Source organism: Oryzias latipes, chromosome 1 (assembly GCF_053564925.1).
Source record: "Oryzias latipes strain Hd-rR chromosome 1, Olatipes_Hd-rR_3.1".
Lineage (NCBI taxonomy): Eukaryota > Metazoa > Chordata > Actinopteri > Beloniformes > Adrianichthyidae > Oryzias > Oryzias latipes.
Genome location: NC_136237.1, coordinates 39,912,084 through 39,933,795, shown reverse-complemented (window position 1 = coordinate 39,933,795; position 21,712 = coordinate 39,912,084). Strand labels below are relative to the sequence as shown.

At 40.2% G+C, this 21,712-nt stretch overlaps 1 protein-coding gene across 2 annotated transcripts in view; it reads right to left on the bottom strand.

Annotated features, from left to right (window-relative positions):
* Nucleotides 1–1,744: 1,744 nt before the first annotated feature.
* Nucleotides 1,745–21,712, bottom strand: part of LOC101171549 (nidogen-1) — a 39,884-nt gene continuing 19,916 nt past the window's right edge. For both annotated transcript variants that reach the window (XM_011481096.4, XM_078947591.1), the window contains 15 exons: nucleotides 20,801–21,052; nucleotides 19,529–19,729; nucleotides 19,003–19,236; nucleotides 16,382–16,519; nucleotides 15,536–15,664; nucleotides 13,843–13,986; nucleotides 11,835–11,963; nucleotides 9,614–9,856; nucleotides 9,287–9,459; nucleotides 7,335–7,461; nucleotides 6,356–6,527; nucleotides 5,314–5,471; nucleotides 5,114–5,237; nucleotides 4,797–4,909; nucleotides 1,745–2,905 (listed from right to left, as the gene is read on the bottom strand). In XM_011481096.4, coding sequence (XP_011479398.1) covers nucleotides 2,787–2,905; nucleotides 4,797–4,909; nucleotides 5,114–5,237; nucleotides 5,314–5,471; nucleotides 6,356–6,527; nucleotides 7,335–7,461; nucleotides 9,287–9,459; nucleotides 9,614–9,856; nucleotides 11,835–11,963; nucleotides 13,843–13,986; nucleotides 15,536–15,664; nucleotides 16,382–16,519; nucleotides 19,003–19,236; nucleotides 19,529–19,729; nucleotides 20,801–21,052 — 2,456 coding nt within the window. In that variant the 3' untranslated portion in view covers nucleotides 1,745–2,786. The remainder of the gene's footprint in view (nucleotides 2,906–4,796; nucleotides 4,910–5,113; nucleotides 5,238–5,313; nucleotides 5,472–6,355; nucleotides 6,528–7,334; nucleotides 7,462–9,286; nucleotides 9,460–9,613; nucleotides 9,857–11,834; nucleotides 11,964–13,842; nucleotides 13,987–15,535; nucleotides 15,665–16,381; nucleotides 16,520–19,002; nucleotides 19,237–19,528; nucleotides 19,730–20,800; nucleotides 21,053–21,712) is intronic.

Genomic DNA, 21,712 nt, shown 5'->3' with positions numbered 1-21,712 from the left:
AGCAAACGTGCACACGCACACACCTAGGGACAATTTAGAATACTATAACCCATTTATGTGTAAAGTAGGGTTTTTTCTGTCTTTTTTTTTTTTTTTGGACTGTTAGAGGAAATCTACAGGAGAAAATGCAAACTCCACACCAAAAAGTCTCAGCTGGGATTCGAACAATAATCTCTGCACTGAGGAAAGAGTGCTAACCACTGTACTACTGTACATCCCTTAGTTTGTTACCTTTCTGTGACAAATACCAAAAAATATTTCATGGAAAGACAAATAACAGTTTAAGACTAGAAAGAAATTTCAGAAAGAAACAGAACGATAAAAAACAGCATTTTTTCTTCTCCGCAGTAGCTTGGGGGGGAGGGGAGGGGTGCTAATTTAGTTTTTAATCAACATTTCCAAGAAGGAACCACCCATTATATTTCAAATGGTCCACAAATACTAAAACGTGGTTTCTGACTACATTTACATGTGTTTAGACCAAATCAACAGAAACTAAGAGGAAAAAAGTGCTTGAAATTAGTTATGGACATAAATCAGCCTTGAGTAGCCCCTAAAATGTAATTTTTCACTTGCCCCCCTTTAAATGTACACATTGAATTTTAAATAAAGGTTCAAATTAAACCTCCTCTGTGTGAACATTTGTTTTAATTCACAACAATTTCAAACGATTATTCATGGCACACACCCAAACACATGATTGTTGAAACCTCTACCTGTCATGAACTTGATGAAGTCCATCTCTGCCTCTGGACAAAAATCTCTGTGACTTTGACGTAAAAGTCCTTCTTATCTTCTTTGAGTTATAAAAGTCTCAATAAAGATGTGTTGTTCAGCATTGGTCATCCATTAATTGTTTCTTCGTGTTTTAAATAAAAGTTCACATTTCAATCAGTTTTAATGAGGTTCCATCCGCTTTTTTTGCAGTCAGCCAAACCAAAAGATAAGATTCTGCCTCTAATTGAATAAACTTTATTAGTAACAAATGAGGAACAATCGCGAGGTCTCACAGTCGGTTCAGAAAGTGCTTCTGCGTATGTCACCGTCTGTTTTCACAACGCGATTTTATCACTTTAAACGAGACAAACATGGAATCGAGTGATGATATGCAATTATATGAACAATTAATTTATTTTAAATAAAGTATTAGTTTTAGGTTTTTATTTACTTGGGGATGCTGTGCCAAGTGTTGCGGTTGCTATAGCAACCCCTAACTTTAAAAAAAAAGTGGGGGGAAAATCCAGCTCTTTTTTTTTAAAAGACTGTCTTTAAAAAAAAAAGTTTTTTTTTCTTTCTATATTAATATCTTTAACCACAGCACGTTGCATTCTAAGCAGCTGGACAGGTTTACTCTCTGTTGTCCTGCAGCATCATCGGATTCATGGATTGGTGTAAAACGTAAGAAGAAAAAGAAAATACTCTGAAAATGACAGACAAAAAGGGTTTTTAGACTCAATACTTACCGTATTTCTTGTAACTACAGTATAATTCTTGTATTTCTGACAGACTAAGTTTTGATTTTTATTCAATAATATTTTACACATTTTCTTTAATTAAGCACCTTTTCTAGACACTCAAGAACAGAAAAGAGAGAACGCAAAAAAAAACATAATTATGGTACTTTTTATGTAATTAAAGGAAGCTTTTGTAATGAGTTGGGTTATGAGTTTAACTGTAAATTAAACGTTCTTTGAAAAAAAATTAACACATTTAAACAATGTATATTCAACAGTACAACTATGCCTCAGTTTGATGATTTCTTTATGAAAATACAAAATTCAGTTGTCAAACAAGCATAAAAGCACTTTCACAATTATAATTTTCAGTAAAAAGTAAAGACACAGAATAACATTAAAACACTGCAAATATAGAATCATTTTTTACATAAAAAGATGAGCTTTAGGTAACAGAATAGAGCTCACTTAAATCATTTCATCTTGGCACACGGTTTTTTCTTTTAGATAAAAAAGAAAGAAACAACAATTTTATGTCACTTTGAGCTAAAAAATTAAATGTCTTTTTTATTGTTTTTTTTTTTAATCACACAGTTTTGTATTAATGTTTGAAAAAAATAAACTAAATGTTTGATGAAAAATCCACTTCTACAGCCACAAGGTGACAGTGTGGCACCAAGTTGGTCAACAAAAAAAAAAACAATTTCTGCAGAGATGGAGATTGAATTAAGGTTTACTGATACTACATGCAACTGCTGCAAAAAATAATAAAAATATTGAATACATTTTTGTATTTTCATTTCATATAATTAGTTTTCAAGCATTATTTTTTCAAAATCAGGAGTTATTCAGAGGAGCAATAATGACCATTTTTTAATTGTATAAAGTTTGAAAATATTTAGAATTTAAAAATATTTTATATCAAACTGCATAGAGTATAAAAATGAGGTGTAGCTGGTTCAAGCAAATGTAAAATATTTGCGTTCTTCATCTAAAGCAGAAATGAATACTTTTAGTATATTTTCCAGACTCAGACAGATCTATTCATGTTCACCCCTTAGTAAAATATTTTTACAAACCTTAGACACAGGAGTCCCTGATGCAAAAAGATGAAAATCTGAGTTCAGCCGTAAAAGACAGGAAGTGGCTTTGGACTCATCATCATAAATACTGGCACCCAAAGCTGGAACGGTCTCCAAGGACTAAAAAGTACACAAGAGCTCCACAAAAATTCAGAGGAGTTCCGTTCAAGTAAGAAAAGTATAACACACACACACACACACACAACAGAACGAGTTTGGTCTTTTTACTTGCAGCTGCATGTCTGCAGATTCACGGGAAAGCCTCCACGCACCGGCTGGCGTGGACGTCGGGGCAGCGGCACGTGAACCCTCCGAGCCGCGGCAGACACAGGTGAGAGCAGCCGCCGTTGTTGGAGCAGTAGTTAAAGACTGCACCGGGAAGAAACAGAGAGAAGATCAAGGATCTAAAACACAGTTTAACAAAGAATTCTCCTAAACAGACTGAAGGACAGAAAAGGCGCCACAGTGTTGATTTATTTTGTCTGTGCTGAACCGCTCAAGCAGCTGATATTGCAGAGTGTAGAAAATATGGAAGACAAACTTTTTGTTTGATCCAGATAAACGAGCAGTTTCATGGCTACAGCTGTGGTGCCACACCCGTTTCCCCCCAAGGACACATCTGCCCCGGTTCCCATTTTTACACCTTGCACATGTTATAAGAGCCTGCAGCCGATTATGATGCACAGGGCTTTAACCACATGAATGTGCAGCTTATGCATGAGCCAGTCTGTGTGAGACATGGGAACACGTTATGCTATGCACATCCTCCGTCTGCAACCATGCAGGGATGGATGCCGAACCCTGTGGGAGTCCTGCGGTTCTGGCAGTGCACCCTCTCAGTGTTGGCGGCTGCAGAGCGGGCCCCCTGAGGACTGGCCTTGTTCCTCCACATCGCACAGATGCTACATTGTTTTGGGATAACAGACCGAGACGCTGCATTGCTGAAGCTAAATGTTTCCGATTTCATATGGTGATCTACATCCATAACCCTTGTGTTATCTTAGATGACCCCACCCTCACATTGACGTGTTATTCCTACCATGACAAAGTTGGAAAGATTTCATGTAATCCATGGACACCAGTGAAGATCACAAATCATTGAAGAAAAAAGGTTCAGAGCACTGTCTAGTGGGTCTAGATGACCCAACTCCCAACGTTAAAGTGCCTAGGATAGCACAAGGGTTAAGACCTTTTTACCGATCAGAGACTCTTATTTGACTGGAGGTGCTCTCATGACGACGGCAAGGACCAGAATGTTCTCTCAGTTTTTCTTCCTTTTTACATCTTTGAGCAAAACGTTCCCCCAAAACTCACAAAAATGAGCATGCACCCATTCTGTGAGAATAAATTGTAGACAACGTGATCCACCTCCATCCCCCACTACCCAAAGAAAATGGACATCACAGCAACCAAAACAGTCAAAAATAATAAATGGGGCAAAAATCTCTTAGGGACTCAAAAAAAAAAAGGTTCAAAATCCACTAGTGTCGGGGATATCCAAAGTAAGTTTTGGCATTATTTGGGACGGCCACAGGACCTACGGCTTGGAGACCATCTTGTGGCAATGTATGACATTTGGCAATGTTTACATTTTCGCACAATATGGGAAAAGAGCACTTTTGTTTACGTGATCTTCACAAAAAAAAAGAAAAAACACACGGTCACCAAGGAAATGCAAAAAAGGTACTCTAACTGATTCTTCCTAAAATTACACAGACCTGTTTGTTGCCCCTGACAACCCAAACATATCATTTATGCTATGGAGATTAAACCAACATAAAAGTCGCCACATGAATTTGTCCCATGCAGCTCTGACTGGGGTGGCAAAGGCACAAGGGGGGGGAGTGAGGGGCGTGTGGCAGCCGCTCACAGGCCACACAATGCCGCTTGCACCTTTCTTTTGGTTTGTTTTCAGGCACTTCAGTCTCTAGAATGGACCAAACATGAAAAAGACGCAGGATGACATGCAGTTACGACAGCTTCACACTTGCCCAAAACAAACTGACCAAGAAAAAAAAAAAAAGAAAATCTACAAGTCCTCTGACTATCACGCATTGCTCAGCAGTGTCTTAGATAAAACGTTTTGGTCTAAATACACATTCATTCACACAGCTGCTCAACTGCACCAGAGTTCACTTGCAAGCAAAATCTGACTTGAGGCAGAACAGAGTTCAGAAGAGCTTCCACACTCGCAAAACAGAGCAGACTGGTCCGGCGTGGACCAGACAGCTCAGTGTGAACGCTAACACACCAGTCTTACCCTGTGAACACTGCGTTGGAGTCGTGGTGATGCCGTACAGCCGGGACCGTTTCTGTGGTAGAAACTCGTCTGTCTCAGTCTGTGTGTGGCGGTCCACAGCTACCACTGCCTCCCTGTGAAGTGCCACAAACTCAACACTTTACAAAGATGCCGCTCCAAGCAGTGAAACTCAGACATCAGCATTTTCTGAACAGTTTTAATTGAATATTCAGAGCCCGAAGATGAGCAACTGTCAGAGACGTTCTCACAAATGCAGGAAAATAAACAACTAGGTTAACTCAAAAAAGGAGTCATGTCAGGCCGAGTTTGTGTTTTACCTCTTCCAGTCTGTATAATAGAGATTCTTTCCAAATGACACCAAAGCAAATGGATATTGGATCCCTTCAACTATTTGCCTCCTGAGCCGGCGGTGCAGATCCATGCACTCCACCCTCTGAGTTCCTGCAGATCAACACAGATCGGCCAGTCAGGGCGATTGGTGAGATTCTCTGAAACGTTTCCAGCAGCGGTTCCTCGCCTGCGTCTGCCCAGCAGAGCTGCTGGTTGTCCGCGTCCAGAGTCAAACCGTTGGGGAGCCCGAGGTCTTCCTCGACAAGGACGCTCCGCTCGGTCCCGTCCATGTTTGACATCTCGATTTTGGGTCCGTCTCTGTCCCAGTCTGCCCAGTAGATCCGCCTGAGACGAGCAGGACCAAACAATGTCAGTCTACAGATATTTTCGTCCTTCTCAGAGCTGTTTTGGTAATAAATACATGGAACTGGTTTATTTAAATCAATCAAAACAAAAAAAACTAAATAGCTATCCATACATGTATCAAACATGGGATAATTAGTCAAGAACTGATTGGGAAATTATTAAAAAAAAATGAAAGAATAAAAAAGATACAGAAATGAACACACACACATATATACACTAATATCCATTCTTCTACAACCAGATACACATGAAAATGATGCTATTATTGTTATTCGTATTATAAATAGACATATTACACTTGTTCTGACGGTACATGACACATTAAATCCATTATAAAATGAACACAATACCTCTTTTTAAACCAACAATAATGAAGCAATAACAGTATTAAAACCACATTAAATATTATTTTCTGTTGAAATCTCCAACTCTATCTTGGCTTTTCATTTGACGTCTTGTTTTTCTTTAGGTATAGTTGTTGTATAATGCTTTACCTCTTTTTGTTTTTACTTTTCTATAGTTTTTATTGCACTCCCACCCGCCTAACTTTCCCTAAAATCCATAGTTTTCGTTCCACCTGTGAAGTAGTTCCTGTGAATTCCTTCAGACACATCTGGTTTTGCATGAATGCCACATTTTCCTGCAGCTTTGATGCTGTTTACCATTCTAGAACGCTGGATTCTATGATTAATAAAACGAATCATAAAGTCAGCCACAAATGACTTCATAAAGTAACAGCAACTTTACATTCTACCTTCCCATGATGCACCACAAACATTTTTTTTTTTGTCTGTGAGCACATGTTTCTGCTGAACCCACAAAACGTTAGATTGAGAAGTTAGGTTTTTTTTTCCAAAACTCACCCATACGCTGGGTTGGTGACGATGGGTCGGGGATTGACCAGGTCTGTATCAAAAAGGACCAGGCGCTGGCTGCCGTCCAGTTTGGACACCTCGATGGTGTCCCGCATGGAGTCGGTCCAGAAAAGAAGACGGGCCACATCATCCACGGCGATGCCTTCAGGACTCTGAAGCTCTGAGGAGGGAACAACATATAATTGAGGTTCAGACATCACAACCATCTGTCAGGAAAGACGGTGCGACACACAGGAAGTCAGTCCTTTAACGGGGCAGAAATCGTAATTCTGAGGGTGGATGACAATGTTCGCTTTTGAGAAGGACAATGGTTGTGGTCACGTGGTTCCTAGTCTGTTTCAAGCTTTTTGAGGTTGGTGGTATTGACCATTTGACCAGATTTAACATTACTGACCAGTCAACCAAAAGCACAAACTTGTGGTTGTGCAATAAGCCACCTAGAGGTCACCTGGTAAACTGCATCTAGTTTCCGTTCCGTTTCTGTTTTCATTTAAGCTTCAGTCTCAGAGTTTTATTTGGTTAGATACGCCAAAAAGGTCCTGTTTTAAATAGCTGTTTACAAGCGTAGTCTTATTTGGCAAAACTGAACACTGATGGCTTTTGTTGTGACCCAGGAAATGTCCCCATTGAGATTAAGAATCTCTTTTGGTACGGAGTCCTGGCTAGGAGGAAAGAAATTACATTTACAATAAAAATGTAATCTATTTAAAACATTAAATAAAGAAAAATGATTTGATGTAAAACAGGTAAAGTTAAAAGTGACTTTCTCTTCCATTCTCAGCCTGGATTTAAAAATATGGATAGTGAGATGATGTGATGAACACAGTAAAAAAAACACAGCAGATTAACAGAAACAGCAGAGAGCAACAGATCAAGAAAATGTATGGCAAAGCTGAGCTTAATAGCACATGTTGGACTTTATGAATAATAAGAGGCTTGTCATGAGCATTAATAGCATCTGCTGTACCTTTCGTGACAACTGGGATAATGTCTCCTCCACTCAGGCTGGCCTTGCTGATTGCAGGTCCGGTGATGTCCGTCCAGTAAACCATTCTCTCCACGCAGTCGAAGGCAACGGCGATCACCACCCGGTCCTGATGGAGAACGCAGCTCAGATCATCTGATCAAAGTTTACTTTCTCTCTCAGGGAGAATCAATAATGCTCATCTTTGTTTTTACCCATGAATTCTGACAGTCAGGCAAGTGACCGATGCTCTGAAAGACTGTTAATCTGTACCTGTGAAGTTTACTTCAAGCTCAATTTAAGTTCAATTGACTTTTGTTTGTTTTGAAGTTTCACAGTAAAATAAAGGCTTTCCATGTGTATAAACCCTACACACATAGTTTATTTACATGTATGTCAGTGGAACAGTTGGTACTGTGATGGAGATGGAAAAAAAAACCGCCCCCACATTTTTTGTTTGTTTGTTTTGTCCTGTCCAACAGCTAGGCAGACATATGAGAGCTGAGGGCCTCTTGTGTTGGACATATTTTGCTTTAACAAGAGGGGTCATTAATCTTCAGACAAACCAAAGGTATGTCTGAATAAACCCCTTTTGTAATTGAGGCCAAACTTTATTAATTTCAATCATGTTTGAAAATCTTCAGTGTTGGACCGGACGGAAAAGGAAAGAAGGGAAGAAGAGAGAGGGACGCTAGAGAGAGAGGGGAGGGGGGGGGGGGGGGGGGGGTTAGGAGGGTGATAATAGGAGGGGGGGGGGGGGGGGATAAGACCATGAAGCAGCTTAGAGCAGACAGGTTTACTGGTTGTTTATCATTACGGGAAGGTTCAAATGTAGTACAAAAAGGGCGGGGCCTAATCGCACACACTCAAATGTTATCAACACACCTGCTAGCTGCAAAAATGTCCACATGTCAACATGTACACAAAACAGATAGTGTTCACAAACGCATACCTATGCCTTCAAACCAACTAGTGTGAAATATTGCATTCATTCAATCATGCAAACTATTAGTGCAAAGGTGAGCTAACACCTGTGCTCAGGTGAGTGTTTATGTTGGAATGTATATTTTGAGGGGGAGGGGTGTGTGTACTAATGGGGTGCTGTTAAAAATGCCCCCACATTTTTTCCGTTTGGTTTTTAATCTGCATCTGAAAAAAGTTTTATTTTGAAAAACTATTGGATTCCCTTCACAAAATCCGTCAATTCCACTTTAACAGTTATGAGTAGGGAGCCAGTTTGGCTCGTGCTGGTTTGCGGCGCCTTCCGTCCGTGAAACCAGGGTTCAAATCCGGGCTGCTCCCTGTTCCCTTCTCTGCTCCTGTGCCAGTCCCAAGCCCAGATAAATTGGGAGGGTTGCGTAAAACATTGCCAAGTTAACCATGCGACTCATCCTCGAAGGAGAGGTTGTTTCACTGTGGCGACCCCTGATGGGAAAAGCCAAAAGTGAAAGAAGACTTTGACAGTTATAAGTAAAGGGAAAATCTATGTAACATTTCAATGGTTTTTGAAAAAAATTTAATGTAAAAATTAAGTTTCAGGCAGCTGCAGATGTTTTACAGAGGATGAAGATAAACTTGACCCTCAATATTTAGGGAAAACTGAAAGCAAAATTAAAAAAAGAAATCCAGACACCCATGTCAGCCTCATACGGGCCGGTCTGTGAAAATATTGTCTGACATTAAATCGCTCTGTGGCCTGAAAAACGTTGAGTGATCAACTTAGCCTGCACAGTCCAAGTGTTCGGATACTTTCTGAGATGAAAATCTTCTCCTCAGACTTGCATCATAATTCAGTATTTGACATGTTCAGATACAGCTTTTACTTGGTTTTAAAATATAATTTGACGTTTTTCTAAATGTAAATGAGGAAAAGTTGCTTCTGTGTGCTGACCCAGACCTACTAGAGAGATTTAGCGGCCCCAGTACCGAGGTTTTCACACTGCGATTGATCTTACGGGGATGTGAAGCAGAGGTCTGGCCTCTTCTGTCTTTATCTTGTATCCATCCAGCGGGACATGTTCAATCTTCCCACTCTGGGCAAACACCAGGTGAGTTCCCGGAGAGATGGGGTGAATGTCGGGCCGTGGGGTGGGGCCCCCAGGGGCTGGAGTCACGGCCTGGTTGATGCCTGCAAAGACAATCTGACTCGAATGGAGGTCTGAAGGATCAAGATTCAAGCCTGAATACGTAAAACTGATGGAGCTTCAGTCAGTTTTTCTGACATGGAGTCCAATTATAAATACTTCATAACATGACTTTATAATTCGAGGCAGAGAACTCACACAGGGCGGTGTTGACGGCTCCAGTGCGAGTGTCAGGGATCTCCTGTCCGTTGGCGTCCACACACCAACACTGTCCGATGCTGGAGTGGCACTGCGTGGGCTCGTAGGCGCCATGCTGGTCGCACTGAGGGACGTACTGAGCGACGACCGGCCGAGGACGGAAGAAAGAGAGGAAGCCGGATCCCGAAGGGGCGGCAGTTTGGGCGTTTTGTCTTTGCAGCTCACACGGAGTTTTCTCGCGCTCTGGTGCACAGAAAAAAACACAAATACACTTTAAAAGAAACATTTTCGTAACCTAAATGGACAGCTGAACTTTTGCAATAAGAAATAGAAAGCATATTTTGGTTTAGACACTTCAGGTCCCACTCCAATAATCTTTTTTTGTTCTATTTTCAAAGCGTCCCCAGTGGTCTTTTTAGTTATGATTATGCCGTGTTTATCCAAAATCAAAACACCTGTGTTGGCATTTCTGCAGAGCGGCAGGAGTTCAATGGAACTTTTTTTTTTGTTGCAGGCCAGGCCATGCACTAAGTAAGCCCGCCCCTGCTTCCCAACATCTACCTGTTTACACTCTCTCTTGCTAGCTTACAGCCCGTCACAACCTAACATTATCGCATCAACAAAAACCGTGAGCAATATCAGAGCTATCCAGCCGTACAGTTTAGATCCAGATTCCAGCTCAGATGAGGAAAACAAAGACGTTCATGGATGTATTTGTCTGCAAGTGGATGCATCAGAATGGAGAGGAGCAGAGAGCTTGGGGCTCGCTCGTTGTAGCCTCTACGTCACAAGCTTTTTCCAATTTTTCACAAAGATTTTTCCAATGCCTTTTTGTTTCTGCTCCTGATTCACAATGATTTTAATAAACGAATACTTAGAAATACAATTTTAAACTTCATCTTCTGTATAAATGTCCTTGATCATCAGAAAAATGCCACAAGAGCAAAATATACCCCTTTCATCTGAGTGGGTCTTTAAGAAGAGAAGTGCATGAATTCATTTGAAACAACAATATTTTGTGAATTTTACTATCAGAATTGGAAAAAGTTGTTGCAGTTTGACTATCTGGAAACTGCAAACGGGAAAAAAAAACATGTGCTCTGGAAGACGATGCAGTCACAGAGCGTTGTCTGATCTGAAGGACACAACACGCAGAAGCCATAACAGCCCCATCTGACAGACAGCCGGGCGAGTGTCAGCTGTGACTGTCTGCTCCGCAGCAATCAGACCAGAGGCGGCGGGCCGAACATCAAAGACCGACTGCTGAGAAAAAGGAAGCTGAAGGTGTGCTGCTTCAGGAGAGAGGGTGCAGGGAAAAGTTCTGACAGTACGTGATGCCCTGCAGCTGTCAGGGAGGCCACAAAACAGATGGAAATATGACAGAAACCCTGAGACGGACTCAAGTTGTAATTAGCTCTCAGATCCTGACACTTGAAATCACCGTAGGAGCCCGCAGCTTTGGGTCGACAGGAAGTGGGTAATGCACAACAACCACTCAGTCTATGAGAGTAAAAATGGGGTGAGAAAACAGATTACTGCAAAATAAAAGAATTCTTATTACATGCAAAATAAAAGACTTATTGGAGGAAAATTGTTGGATCATCAAAGAGCATTCCTATGTTTCTTTCTTTCTCTTTGTGGTAAAAATTCTTGAAAGAATTCCAGTCGTTGTTCATGACCGAAGCAGCTGTTCTGAAAATGAAGATTACAGCTCTGGAAATCACAGTCACATATTTTTTTAGCAGCTGGCAGACAAATGCTAAGCAGGGAGGAGGCTGCAGACAAAAAGAAGAAAACGTTTTTTTTATGGTGATCCATGGTGAGCGGCCCCCAATGCTGCTGGTTCTCTTTCTCTTTTACAACAGTCAGACGGTGAATGAAGGACTTTCCCAAAGAGTGCTCCATCAGTTTGTTTTTATAGTTCTCTGTCATATCTTTACCCCTTTGACATAAAACTTAAAGTCTCACTCCGATCATCTTTTAATCTGTTTTTCTGTGTGACTGTGTGGCCCTGCAACAAACTGGCGACCTGTCCAGCATATACCATGCAACAGTAGCCAAGGCTCTGGCAGCCCCGCGACCCCGACAGGGATCATGGGTAATTGATGGAGTTTTAGATACTTTTTTTTCTTCCAACTGGACAGTACTTTGATTAACTGAGGTTGTTTAGAAATGTGCGCCATGAATGAATCGGATTGATTTACTGAGTCTGGTTCCTCACCTGTGGACGCAGGGCTGCACCTAAAGCCGTCTCCATGGAAACCTGGACGGCACTGGCAGCTGTAGGAGCCCTGTGTGTTTGAGCAGAGAGCATCCCGGTGGCATGGCTCCTGCAGACACTCGTCAACATCTGGACAGGTAGGAGGAGAACAGGTGAAGCTTTGGATCAGAGGTCTGCAGCCTTTGACTCAGTGGGGCGCGAATTTGAAAATGATAAATGGTGTATACTTGTATAGCACTTTACCAACTTCTTAGAAGGCCCAAAGCGCTTTACAGTCACAGTTCCATTCACCCATGTACACACACATTCACACACGGATGACGGCTCTGCTGCTGAACCCAGGCGCCAAGCTACCACCAGAGGCAAGGTGGGGTTCAGTGTTTTGCCCAAGGACACTTTGACACACGGCGGTAACTGAACCTGCAATCTTCCGATGACAGGTTGACCGCCCCACCTCTGCACCACGACTGCCCTAGAGCAATTAAAAAGTGTTTTCTAAAAGACATTAGATTTAAAAAAAAATATGCTTACCCTCAGAGATTGAATACACAAAAAGTTGAACTTGGAACAAAAAAAATTAACTGTTTTTTTCATCACTTTTTTCAGTGAGTGAAACAAAAACAAAACTTTGGTTCCAAGAGGTCAACGTTGTTGTAACAATCTAGACTAAATAATGAAAATTTTGCACTTGTTCGAATTGCATTTAAACCATAAAAACACAATCTTACTTATGTAAATGTTAAATATGTAATCCACAAATGTATCAACTAGCCGTAAACAGAAAATGGTAAATGGCGTATACTTATATAGCGCCTTTCTTCCTACAAGGACAAAGCGCTTTACAGTCACAGACCCAGTCAAACACACATTCACTTACTCAGAAAAGGTCTGCCTGCTAAAAGGGATCTCCATCACGTGTTAAAGTGTCTAAGTATCATCCACAGGAATGTCTGCAGAGCGCTGAGCTGTCACTATTACTCACTAATCTGCAATGTGTGACAACATGTGCAGATCAAAAGCAAAAAGCATCTCTTTTTATCAATACTCCATAACGATTTTTTGTCAAACACAGATCAGCATGTCGACTGATCCAGCAGGTGTTTTCTTCCTTGTGCTTCATTCATGTATGAGTGTGTGAGTGATTTTTTTTTTTTAAATATTGCTGCAGACCACTAACAATCTGTTCACAGGCTGCTGCAGTTCACTGCATCCCCATCTGCATTGCAAACTCTAAACACCAAACATACTATACTGATTAAATCAGAAACCTAACCACAACCCACAGAAGCTAAAAAACTATTTGCATATGTTTTTGGTCCCAACCCCTCAAGATCAGACCCTGGGTGGCGTGACAGTCAGGGAGGGTGTGTCTTTGGGAGAGTTTCCTCTTAAAGATGAGCAGCTTGACTGCAGGATAGAGCTGATAAGAAGCACGTGGGCCACTCAGGATGAAGATCTCCTCTGCTGACGTCTCCTTTTCTACAGTGTTGTGCTCCATGCACCCACCAATATCTAAGTCAAAAACAAGACTGACTTCTTCACAAAATACCCAACATTAGCTATATACACAGGCCTGTTCATTTTGATTAGTAGATTTAGTAGATTTTTGTCTTTTTTTGGTGATTTAATGTTTTTTTTTAGTTTAAACAGTAAATTGTTTTGTTGCAGAGTTTTGAGTTTTTTGTCGGTTCATCGTTTTAAAGAGAGGCTGATTCTTAAGCATTTTGAGGAGAAAACTGCAATTGAAAGTTTGAATCATGAGGAGAAGCTGAACTTCCAGAATGAAGCACGCTCAGGATTTGGTGGAAGTTTGTGCTCTCATGGTAAAATCAGAGTGGGGGGCTGGTTTCCCATAAAAATGTAGACAAGAAGAGTTCATACAAAAACTTTGTTTGCAGTGAGTTTCAAACCCTGGCTTATTAGATAAATATAATAAAGTCACAAAAGCCATAACTGATATTCTGCCAAAGCTATTAAATACTTGGCTGAAAAAGTCCGTCAGTCTCACCCTGACATCGGCGGCCGTCCCCCTCAAACCCTGACAGACAGGAGCACATGTAGGCGGAGCCTCCGGTGTAGCTGCACATCGCTCTCTCTGGAACGTCGCAGTCATGGCTTTCCCTCCTGCAGTGATCCACCGGCCGCTGCTCCTCTGTAAAACACCCATGACAAAGCCTTAGAGCTCCAGAGGAGCTGACAGATCAAAGTTTTATCCTGCAGTTTCTTTATTTGCTAGCTGCTGTTTTATTTTAAACAACAGTACTGTATGTGAGAACTGGAGCGAGGGAATGTGACGTCACCCATAGAAAATGATTTACTTCCGGCTCCAACCAAATGAAGTCAATTCAATCCCCATTTCTCCGCACTAGGAACACCGCCATGATGGCACCGGACGTCATCATTAAGCAGTGATTAGTCCGAGTCGGTCTGAGTCGACGCTTCTATGGCAACTACTCTCGCTAATTAGGAGTGAGCTTGTCGGAAGACCCCACCCCTACAAATTGGAAGGGGGTCACTCGGTCCAGTTCTCACAGTCAATGATAGCAACAGGAACTTACTTCACAGTTTTACACTACGTATATCGTTTCTTTATTCAAAAATTGAATGTATCAGATTAAATATTGCATCTTGTTTTAAGTTTTTCTGTTATCATTGCAGAAATCCAGTTTAACACGTTTTCTTTACTTTTTTAAAAGTGAATATGTGGACCATCACCTCTGTTTGGTTTGTTTGCCACTTCTATGTTCTTGGTTCTGGTAATGTTGTTTGTTTGGACTTTATTTGAAAATTAAGCTATTTACAGCTGTCTTTGTTTCATCCTTGGTGTGTTTAGGTGTCTAGTTTCCGACTTGGACCAATCACCACTTAATGATGTCGTCTGAATCCAACATGGCGACGTCCGTATCTCATAAAAATGGCGACTGATTGACTTCATTACTTCATTACAGTCAATGGTTCTACAGCACCACTTCCTGATCAAAGGACAGAAAAATAAGGCTCCTTGTTGCCAATGAGACATGTTTGCTTTTATATTATCAATGGTGTCAAACTTCAATAGCTTAACGAGTTTTATGGACATCTAACTTTCTATTTCTGTAGTGGGTTTTTAATGCAACAACTAGATTTTATTTGAATAAGGATGTTTTTCTAAAATCAAAATGCAACAAATTCATTGCAGGTCTGCGAGTGTTTGTGCTGATCCTCTTGTTCTACGTCTCATTAGCGTGAATGTATTTCCAATCATACATAGAAATGTTTTTTTTTTCTTTTAAGGTGATGCAGCACCGATTTAATTCAGGACTGCTGCAGATCTGGATGACATAGTTGTGAGTTAGCGACATTCCACGTAAAGGTCTTTCCAGTCAGCTTTTGAGTTCACATATGAAACCACAGGCCAGATGAGATTACAGGTACAGAAACTGAAACATGCAACCCTGCAAACTAGATTACAGAGTAAAACTTCACAGAAAAAGTTTGAAAACTACTATGGTTAAGAGAAAAGCAACTTTTAGAGCTACTTTTTTCTGAATAAAAAGTGGTTTGGGGCTCAAGCCTATGTTTGCTGGAAGAGTCCGTTTATGTTGGGTGAAAGCCTTAGTTTGAGCATGTTTGCAGCTTTCTGAACAGCTGTGTTTTTTAAACTGGGGACTCTTCCATATAAAGCGACAGTCTGCCCACCCACACAAACAGTTGGGACATACCTATGCAGGTCTTTCTGTCAGCGGCGAACACAAAGCCGGGGGAGCACTCGCAGCGGAAAGATCCGGGCTGATTAAAGCAGACGGCGTTGGGTCCACACAGCCGGGAGGTGTACTGGCACTCGTCTATGTCTAAAAAAAACAGACAACATAAAAATAGATTATTAGAGAATATTACTGATAAACTTACAATGTTATTAACACCTGAAGGGACATAATATGTAATAAAATGAGAATTATGGATTTTTCATTTAAAATTTGCTGATTTAATCGAGCAAACAGCATCAACAAGACATTCAACAGAGTTTAGGAAGGAAAATGAGATGTTTGTGTAAAAAAAACCTCACATCCTCACTCCAAAGAGTTCATACGTGGGTTGGTCTGCTTTGCATTTTATCACAAGACTGACTGTTGTTCTGAAGTTTGCTTTCGTCAAAAAGTTTCTTGTGAATATTTGTTTTCATATGTAATTATTGTATGTATTAAATATGCTCAATGACCATAAAACTTTCATTTTTTTAGTGGTTGAGATTACAGAAGGTACTTGGAACTACTTTTGTGGTTGTTTAAAGTAGAAAAAAAATAGATTAAAACACAGTTCTTGCCTGAATTAAATCATTTACTTGTAGACAACAGATTTATTATCCTAAGTTTTTTTAATTTAGTGGTTAAATGACATAAAATAAAACATTTACTGCAAAAAAATGTTATAATGTAGTTTGTGCTTTTTAAGTTTATAGTGTTTCTCTTTTCTAATCTTATCTTTTTTAATTGTGAAGCATTCACACGCTTTCCGCATGAACTTTTTGTAAAATGAGAAGAATTTAGAGGAAGATAGTAGTGTGTTACCATCACAGAGGTGTCCGTCTCCACTGAAACCAGCTGTACATTCACAGCTGAACTGGGAGCCTTCAGCCGCTCTGCACACTGCATTGATGTCACAGTCGTGCCCACCAGTGAAACAGGGATTCTGCTCTGAAGGGTCACCTGACAGAAAAAAAGAAACAATTTTCAGCTGAAAAGCAACAAAAACTTGAAATTCCTCTTTTAAAGCTTTGGAACAAACATAATTCACAGTAAACTAAACTAAACCAGTAACTTAATTTCCCGCCTTTTCTTTATAGCCAATCAAAAGCATATTTCTGCTTTTAATTTTGTGGACGTTTAGGGTTTTGCCAACATGTCGTGTCATGACATGCTCTGGGTCATCCATCTGTGATCTGAGTTGACCCCACCTGTATAAAGACAGCGTTGGCCCAGAGCCTAACGCCAAAAGACCATATACTATTACATGCACATTTTTGTATCACCAACAAGTCTTTCATTTATTCGCATTCCTAAGATCTCTCTTTATTGAAATGGCTTAAAACGTTTTGAGTTAGAAAGTGCTGTTACTATTCAGAGAGTTTTAGGGGAAAATCCTTTAAAAAAGTATTTAAACAACAGAGGAGTGGTGCTTTGCAGTTAAAGATTGAGCACACAGCAAAATTCTTTTACTGTGTGGGGTAAGTTTAACAACAATAAAAGTTACTAGCTATTGTCTGCAGACTTGAATGCTCCTCTTTCTTAAAAAAAAAAAAAAAAAAAAAAAAAAAAACATATGTCTCAGGGACACTTGTTGTCATAGCAACTGGACTTAACCACGTCAATACACCTCGCGTGTCACTGCAGTCCATACAGTCCTTTTATTGTCCTTTCTTCGTCACTCTGATGCAGATATGAACTGAATCTTGGGCATCAGCATTTTTTCACTGAAGCTTCTCTCCCTTCAAGAAAGCAATAAAAAACTGTTTTCATGGTGCAGCTTCACCTTGGAGCTGCTAATTTAAAAAAAATCGCCTCGCAGGAAACCTGACCCAGATGTTTCACTTTCTGCCAGCTAACACCAGCTGGATCAAGTTGTTTGTGTAACTCAGAGACCCTCTTATAAGCTCCACCTGCACATCTACCTCCAGCACGTCTTTGCTAATTAAAAAAAGCAGGAAAAAAGAAAAAGAACAAAAAAAAAGTTTGACCTGAAAGACTGACCTTCACCCCCCCACTAATCCCCCTTCCAGCCTTTCTGATAGCAGCTGAAGAAACACAGCCATGCTCAGATTACTGTTTATCTTCCTGTGATGTTCCACTCCAAACACCTCTGAGGCACTCACTGCTGGATGCGTTTGTCACTGCATTCCTTTGGCTTTTAACACAGCACTTTACTCCCAATGTCCACACCAGCGAAGCTGACAGATTACACCTGGAGACGGACCACATGACTGGCCTACAAATCAATGAACTCTTTTGTCTTCTTCACTTGGTGAAAACGTTGTCGTTTTTTTTGTGATTTCGGATATTGTTTCCTTTTGTTTGACATTTAAAGCTTTAAAAGAGGTAACTAAATAAAAAAAAAGATGCAGAATGGAAAATAAATGAAGGATGACTACAGTTACTATTCAGATCCGATGGTCCCTCGCTATAACACGGTTCACCTTTAGCAGATTCTTTTTGTGCAGTTTTGCATGCTTCCTGATTGGCTGTAAATGTTCTCAATCAATCGCCTCTATGTCATGTCTCATGTACAGGGTCCAGCTTTCCAAATCTACATACATTTTAAATCTTGAGCAGATCTTTGTTTTCATTCTATAATACTGGACTTCTTTTTTTATAGAGGTATTTAGAGTTTAAACTATAAAGGAAAGTTTGAAAATATTCACAAGTGTGTAGTGAGGAGTTTTACTGCCATAAAACATCTATAATGATAAAATAAAATAAAAAATATATATATAATTACTTGATAAATTTAAATTATTGCGGGTTATTATTAGAATGTAACTCTCATGATAAACAAGGCGCCAGTGTAATTTACTAATTTAACATTTTTTTTACCCATAATAACAATATTATTTTTTCAATTATTATTATTTACTTATTATTTATTTCAGAAGACAATTAGGAACAGCAATAGAAAAAAAACACCATCTGCTTTATAAACAAATATATAAACGTATAACGAACACAAAATACATAAAACGAACATAAAAAAGTACATTCGGCTGTACAGACACAGTCTCTGCAAAACTTCATCTACTTTAACCAATGGTCAAACTAAAGAGCACCGATTTGTAATAAGCATTAGGAAAATGGAAAAAACTCTAATTTTTGTACATTTTTTTTAACTTGTCCTGTCCAGTAGTGGAGCAAACAGATGAGCGCTGAAGGCCTCTTAGGCTGGACAGATCATATTCATACAATAGGGGGCCTGAGTCTTTGGACACACGAGGCGTATATTTGTATAAACTCCTTTTGTATTTGAGGCTAAACTTTATTTATATTTGAGTAAATTTCTTTTTGATTTGGACCAAAAAGAGAAGATAGTGAGGGACAGTAGAGATGGGGGATATGGATCCAGAAGGAAAAAAGGGGTTATAGATGTTGGAGTACAATCCTACTGCTTTCATGGTTGTCGACGAAGATTAGCTTTAACTCACTGTGGATTGAGCCGATCTTGTTGGTCATGGCGAAGCGCATCAGGTGGTTCTGAGAGTCAAACATTACAAAGATCTGGTCCACGCTGAGCTGCTGGATGGGCGGCACCTCCCCTGTGGTCTCCTGATGGGGACAGCTCTTGAAAGTGATGGTTTGACGCCAGTAGTAGCTCCTGGTCTGAACACTGCCGTCCGGAGAGATAATGGTGTAGTTGCGGGTGGAAGACGAGGTGATCACTGAGAGGAGAAGGCAATACTATAACCTTTGGGCAGGAAAATGACTTAATTTTCTTATTCGAACTGTATTACAGATAAAAAAAATACGTTAGAGGCATAGAAAAACAGCAAATGGGAGTTTGACGGTTCTTCAAAAAATGCACATTTACAACATAAGCAGATGTAGTTACTCATAAAGGAAAGTATTTTTAGCAAATTACAAAAGTAACCAACTTTCAAAGTCAAAAACAGTAGTATAGACAAAAAAACTTTCAGAAATATTTCAGTCTGTTACAGAAGAAGGGGTTCTTACAGTTTCTGCTGTATTGGTAAACCTCCTTGTATGGTTTGATTTCCACAGAGTTTTTAGGTGGGATGACAGGCACATGACCATCCAGTTTTGTGTTCAACACTAAGTGGTCATGCTCGTCTATTCCTTCAAACTCCTGCTTGATGGTGAGCCGTTCATTTCCAGGATGAAAGATCACTTCAGCAAAGCGAGAAAAAACTCCACCTGCAATGCCAGACAACAGGATGTGCTGTGGGACTGAAGTCCACTGAGGCGTCATGACAACAGGTTTGATTTAAGAACATGCAGAGATAGTTTGAAAGAATGATCAAGCTTAGTCACAACATAACTAACTGTAATCAAATGGACATCATTATTCAAGAGTTTATTGGTCAAACAAGAAGAATCCCAACTTTGTTAGAAAGTTCTCACAATAGTAGGTATAATGTTAAATGACATACTTGTATAGCACTTTTTCTACCTTCTCAAAAGGCCCAACGAGCTTTAGAGTCACAGTCCCTGTCACCCACACATACATAAACACATTCAAATTCTAATGGCGGCTCTGGTGCTGTACGCTGGTGCTACCCTGTAACCACCAGGAGCAATTGCGCGGTTCAATGTCTTGCCCAAGGACAGTTTGACACATGGCCGGGCAAGATGGGATCTGCGATCTTTCAATCAGAGGTTGAATGCCCAACCAACCTCACCACAATCTCAACTTCTTTGTTGGACCGTACGTTTTGGAGTACAGGCTATGTCCGAATTCTTTCTGCTAAACTTAGTAAACTACTAAAAACTGATATAGTACGGAACTATCTAGGGCCCTGGATTTTAAGAGCAATTTGGACACCATGCTCACTACTTTTATTATTTTTTTAGACGGCAAATATTAAGTAAGTGATTTCACAAATTGAAAAAATGAATCAATATGAGCATTTTTGAAGACTATTTATGAATCCACTGTGTTCTGATGATGATAACGTTGATGGTTTACTTAAAAATGCATTTAAATAAAAAATTTCACAAAAATTGTTCAAACACAATACAGTATGTCTATAGTTGCCAATCTAGTGAGCATTGATGCACACTGGTTTTTCCCAGAGACTTCTGGGAAATTTCTAAGCATTTGAGTTTTGGAATTTTTGGAAGATATGGACAGCACTACAAAATGGCAAATGCACTGTATAGTGCTCTATGTAGAGAGTAGTGAAAGAATTTTGACACGGCCATTGTCAAAAGTCTGTTAAAATTGACTAAACCTTTTGCAATAATTACAATTACGTAACCAATTACCAATCAAACTGAAGCCATTCTTGTATCCAGGCTGTTGAAGGGCGAAGGCCCAGCCAATGACTCCCCCCACGGAGGACAGTGGCTGCAGGGAGGGGCCCACACTGTCTGGGATGTGGCTGATAGCGATGTATGCTCGCCCGTCATTAGCAACCACATAGGAGTGCAAATCGTTGTTATTAAGCTCCACTGGATTCTGTGAGTTCCCAACGTAGACCTGCCCATTTACCTTCCCATTCATCCTTTGGGGTTTGCCTGAAAGACATGAAATATTTCATTTTAAAAAGAGCTGGTAAGGAAAATTATTATAATGTTGTTCATCTTTCGGCTTATCCCGTTAGGGTTCGCCACAGGTGGTTTGGCAGAGAGTTTTCCCGTCGGATGCCCTTCCAGATACAACCCTGTCTTTTCAAGTCACAGTGGGAATCCAGATAGGTAGCAGCACAAAGGGTTTTGCCTAAGGACCAACACTGGATTGTAGCTTATTATAAAACCCTGGGAAACAAACCCTGGGTTTCCTGCATGACAGCCCTACACCTATCTAACTGAGCCATTTGTCTTTATCATTGACTGCATATGAGAACTGGACTTAAATGAGTGTGATGTCACCCATAGAAAATTATTTACTTCCAGTTCCAACCAAATAAAGTCAATTCAGTTGCCAAATTTTCTCACAATTTGGACACCACCATGTTGGAGACAAAATTTGTAAGCAGTTACTGGTCTAAATCGGTCTGAGTCATTGTTTCTATGACACACACTCTCACCAATCAGGAGTGAGCTTGTTGGAAGGCCACACCCCTACCACTTGTAAGTAGGCTACACGGAATCTGTCAATAATAATAATAATAATAATAATAATGGATTGGATTTATCTGCGCTTTTCAAGACACTCAAAGCGCTTACAGTGTGTCC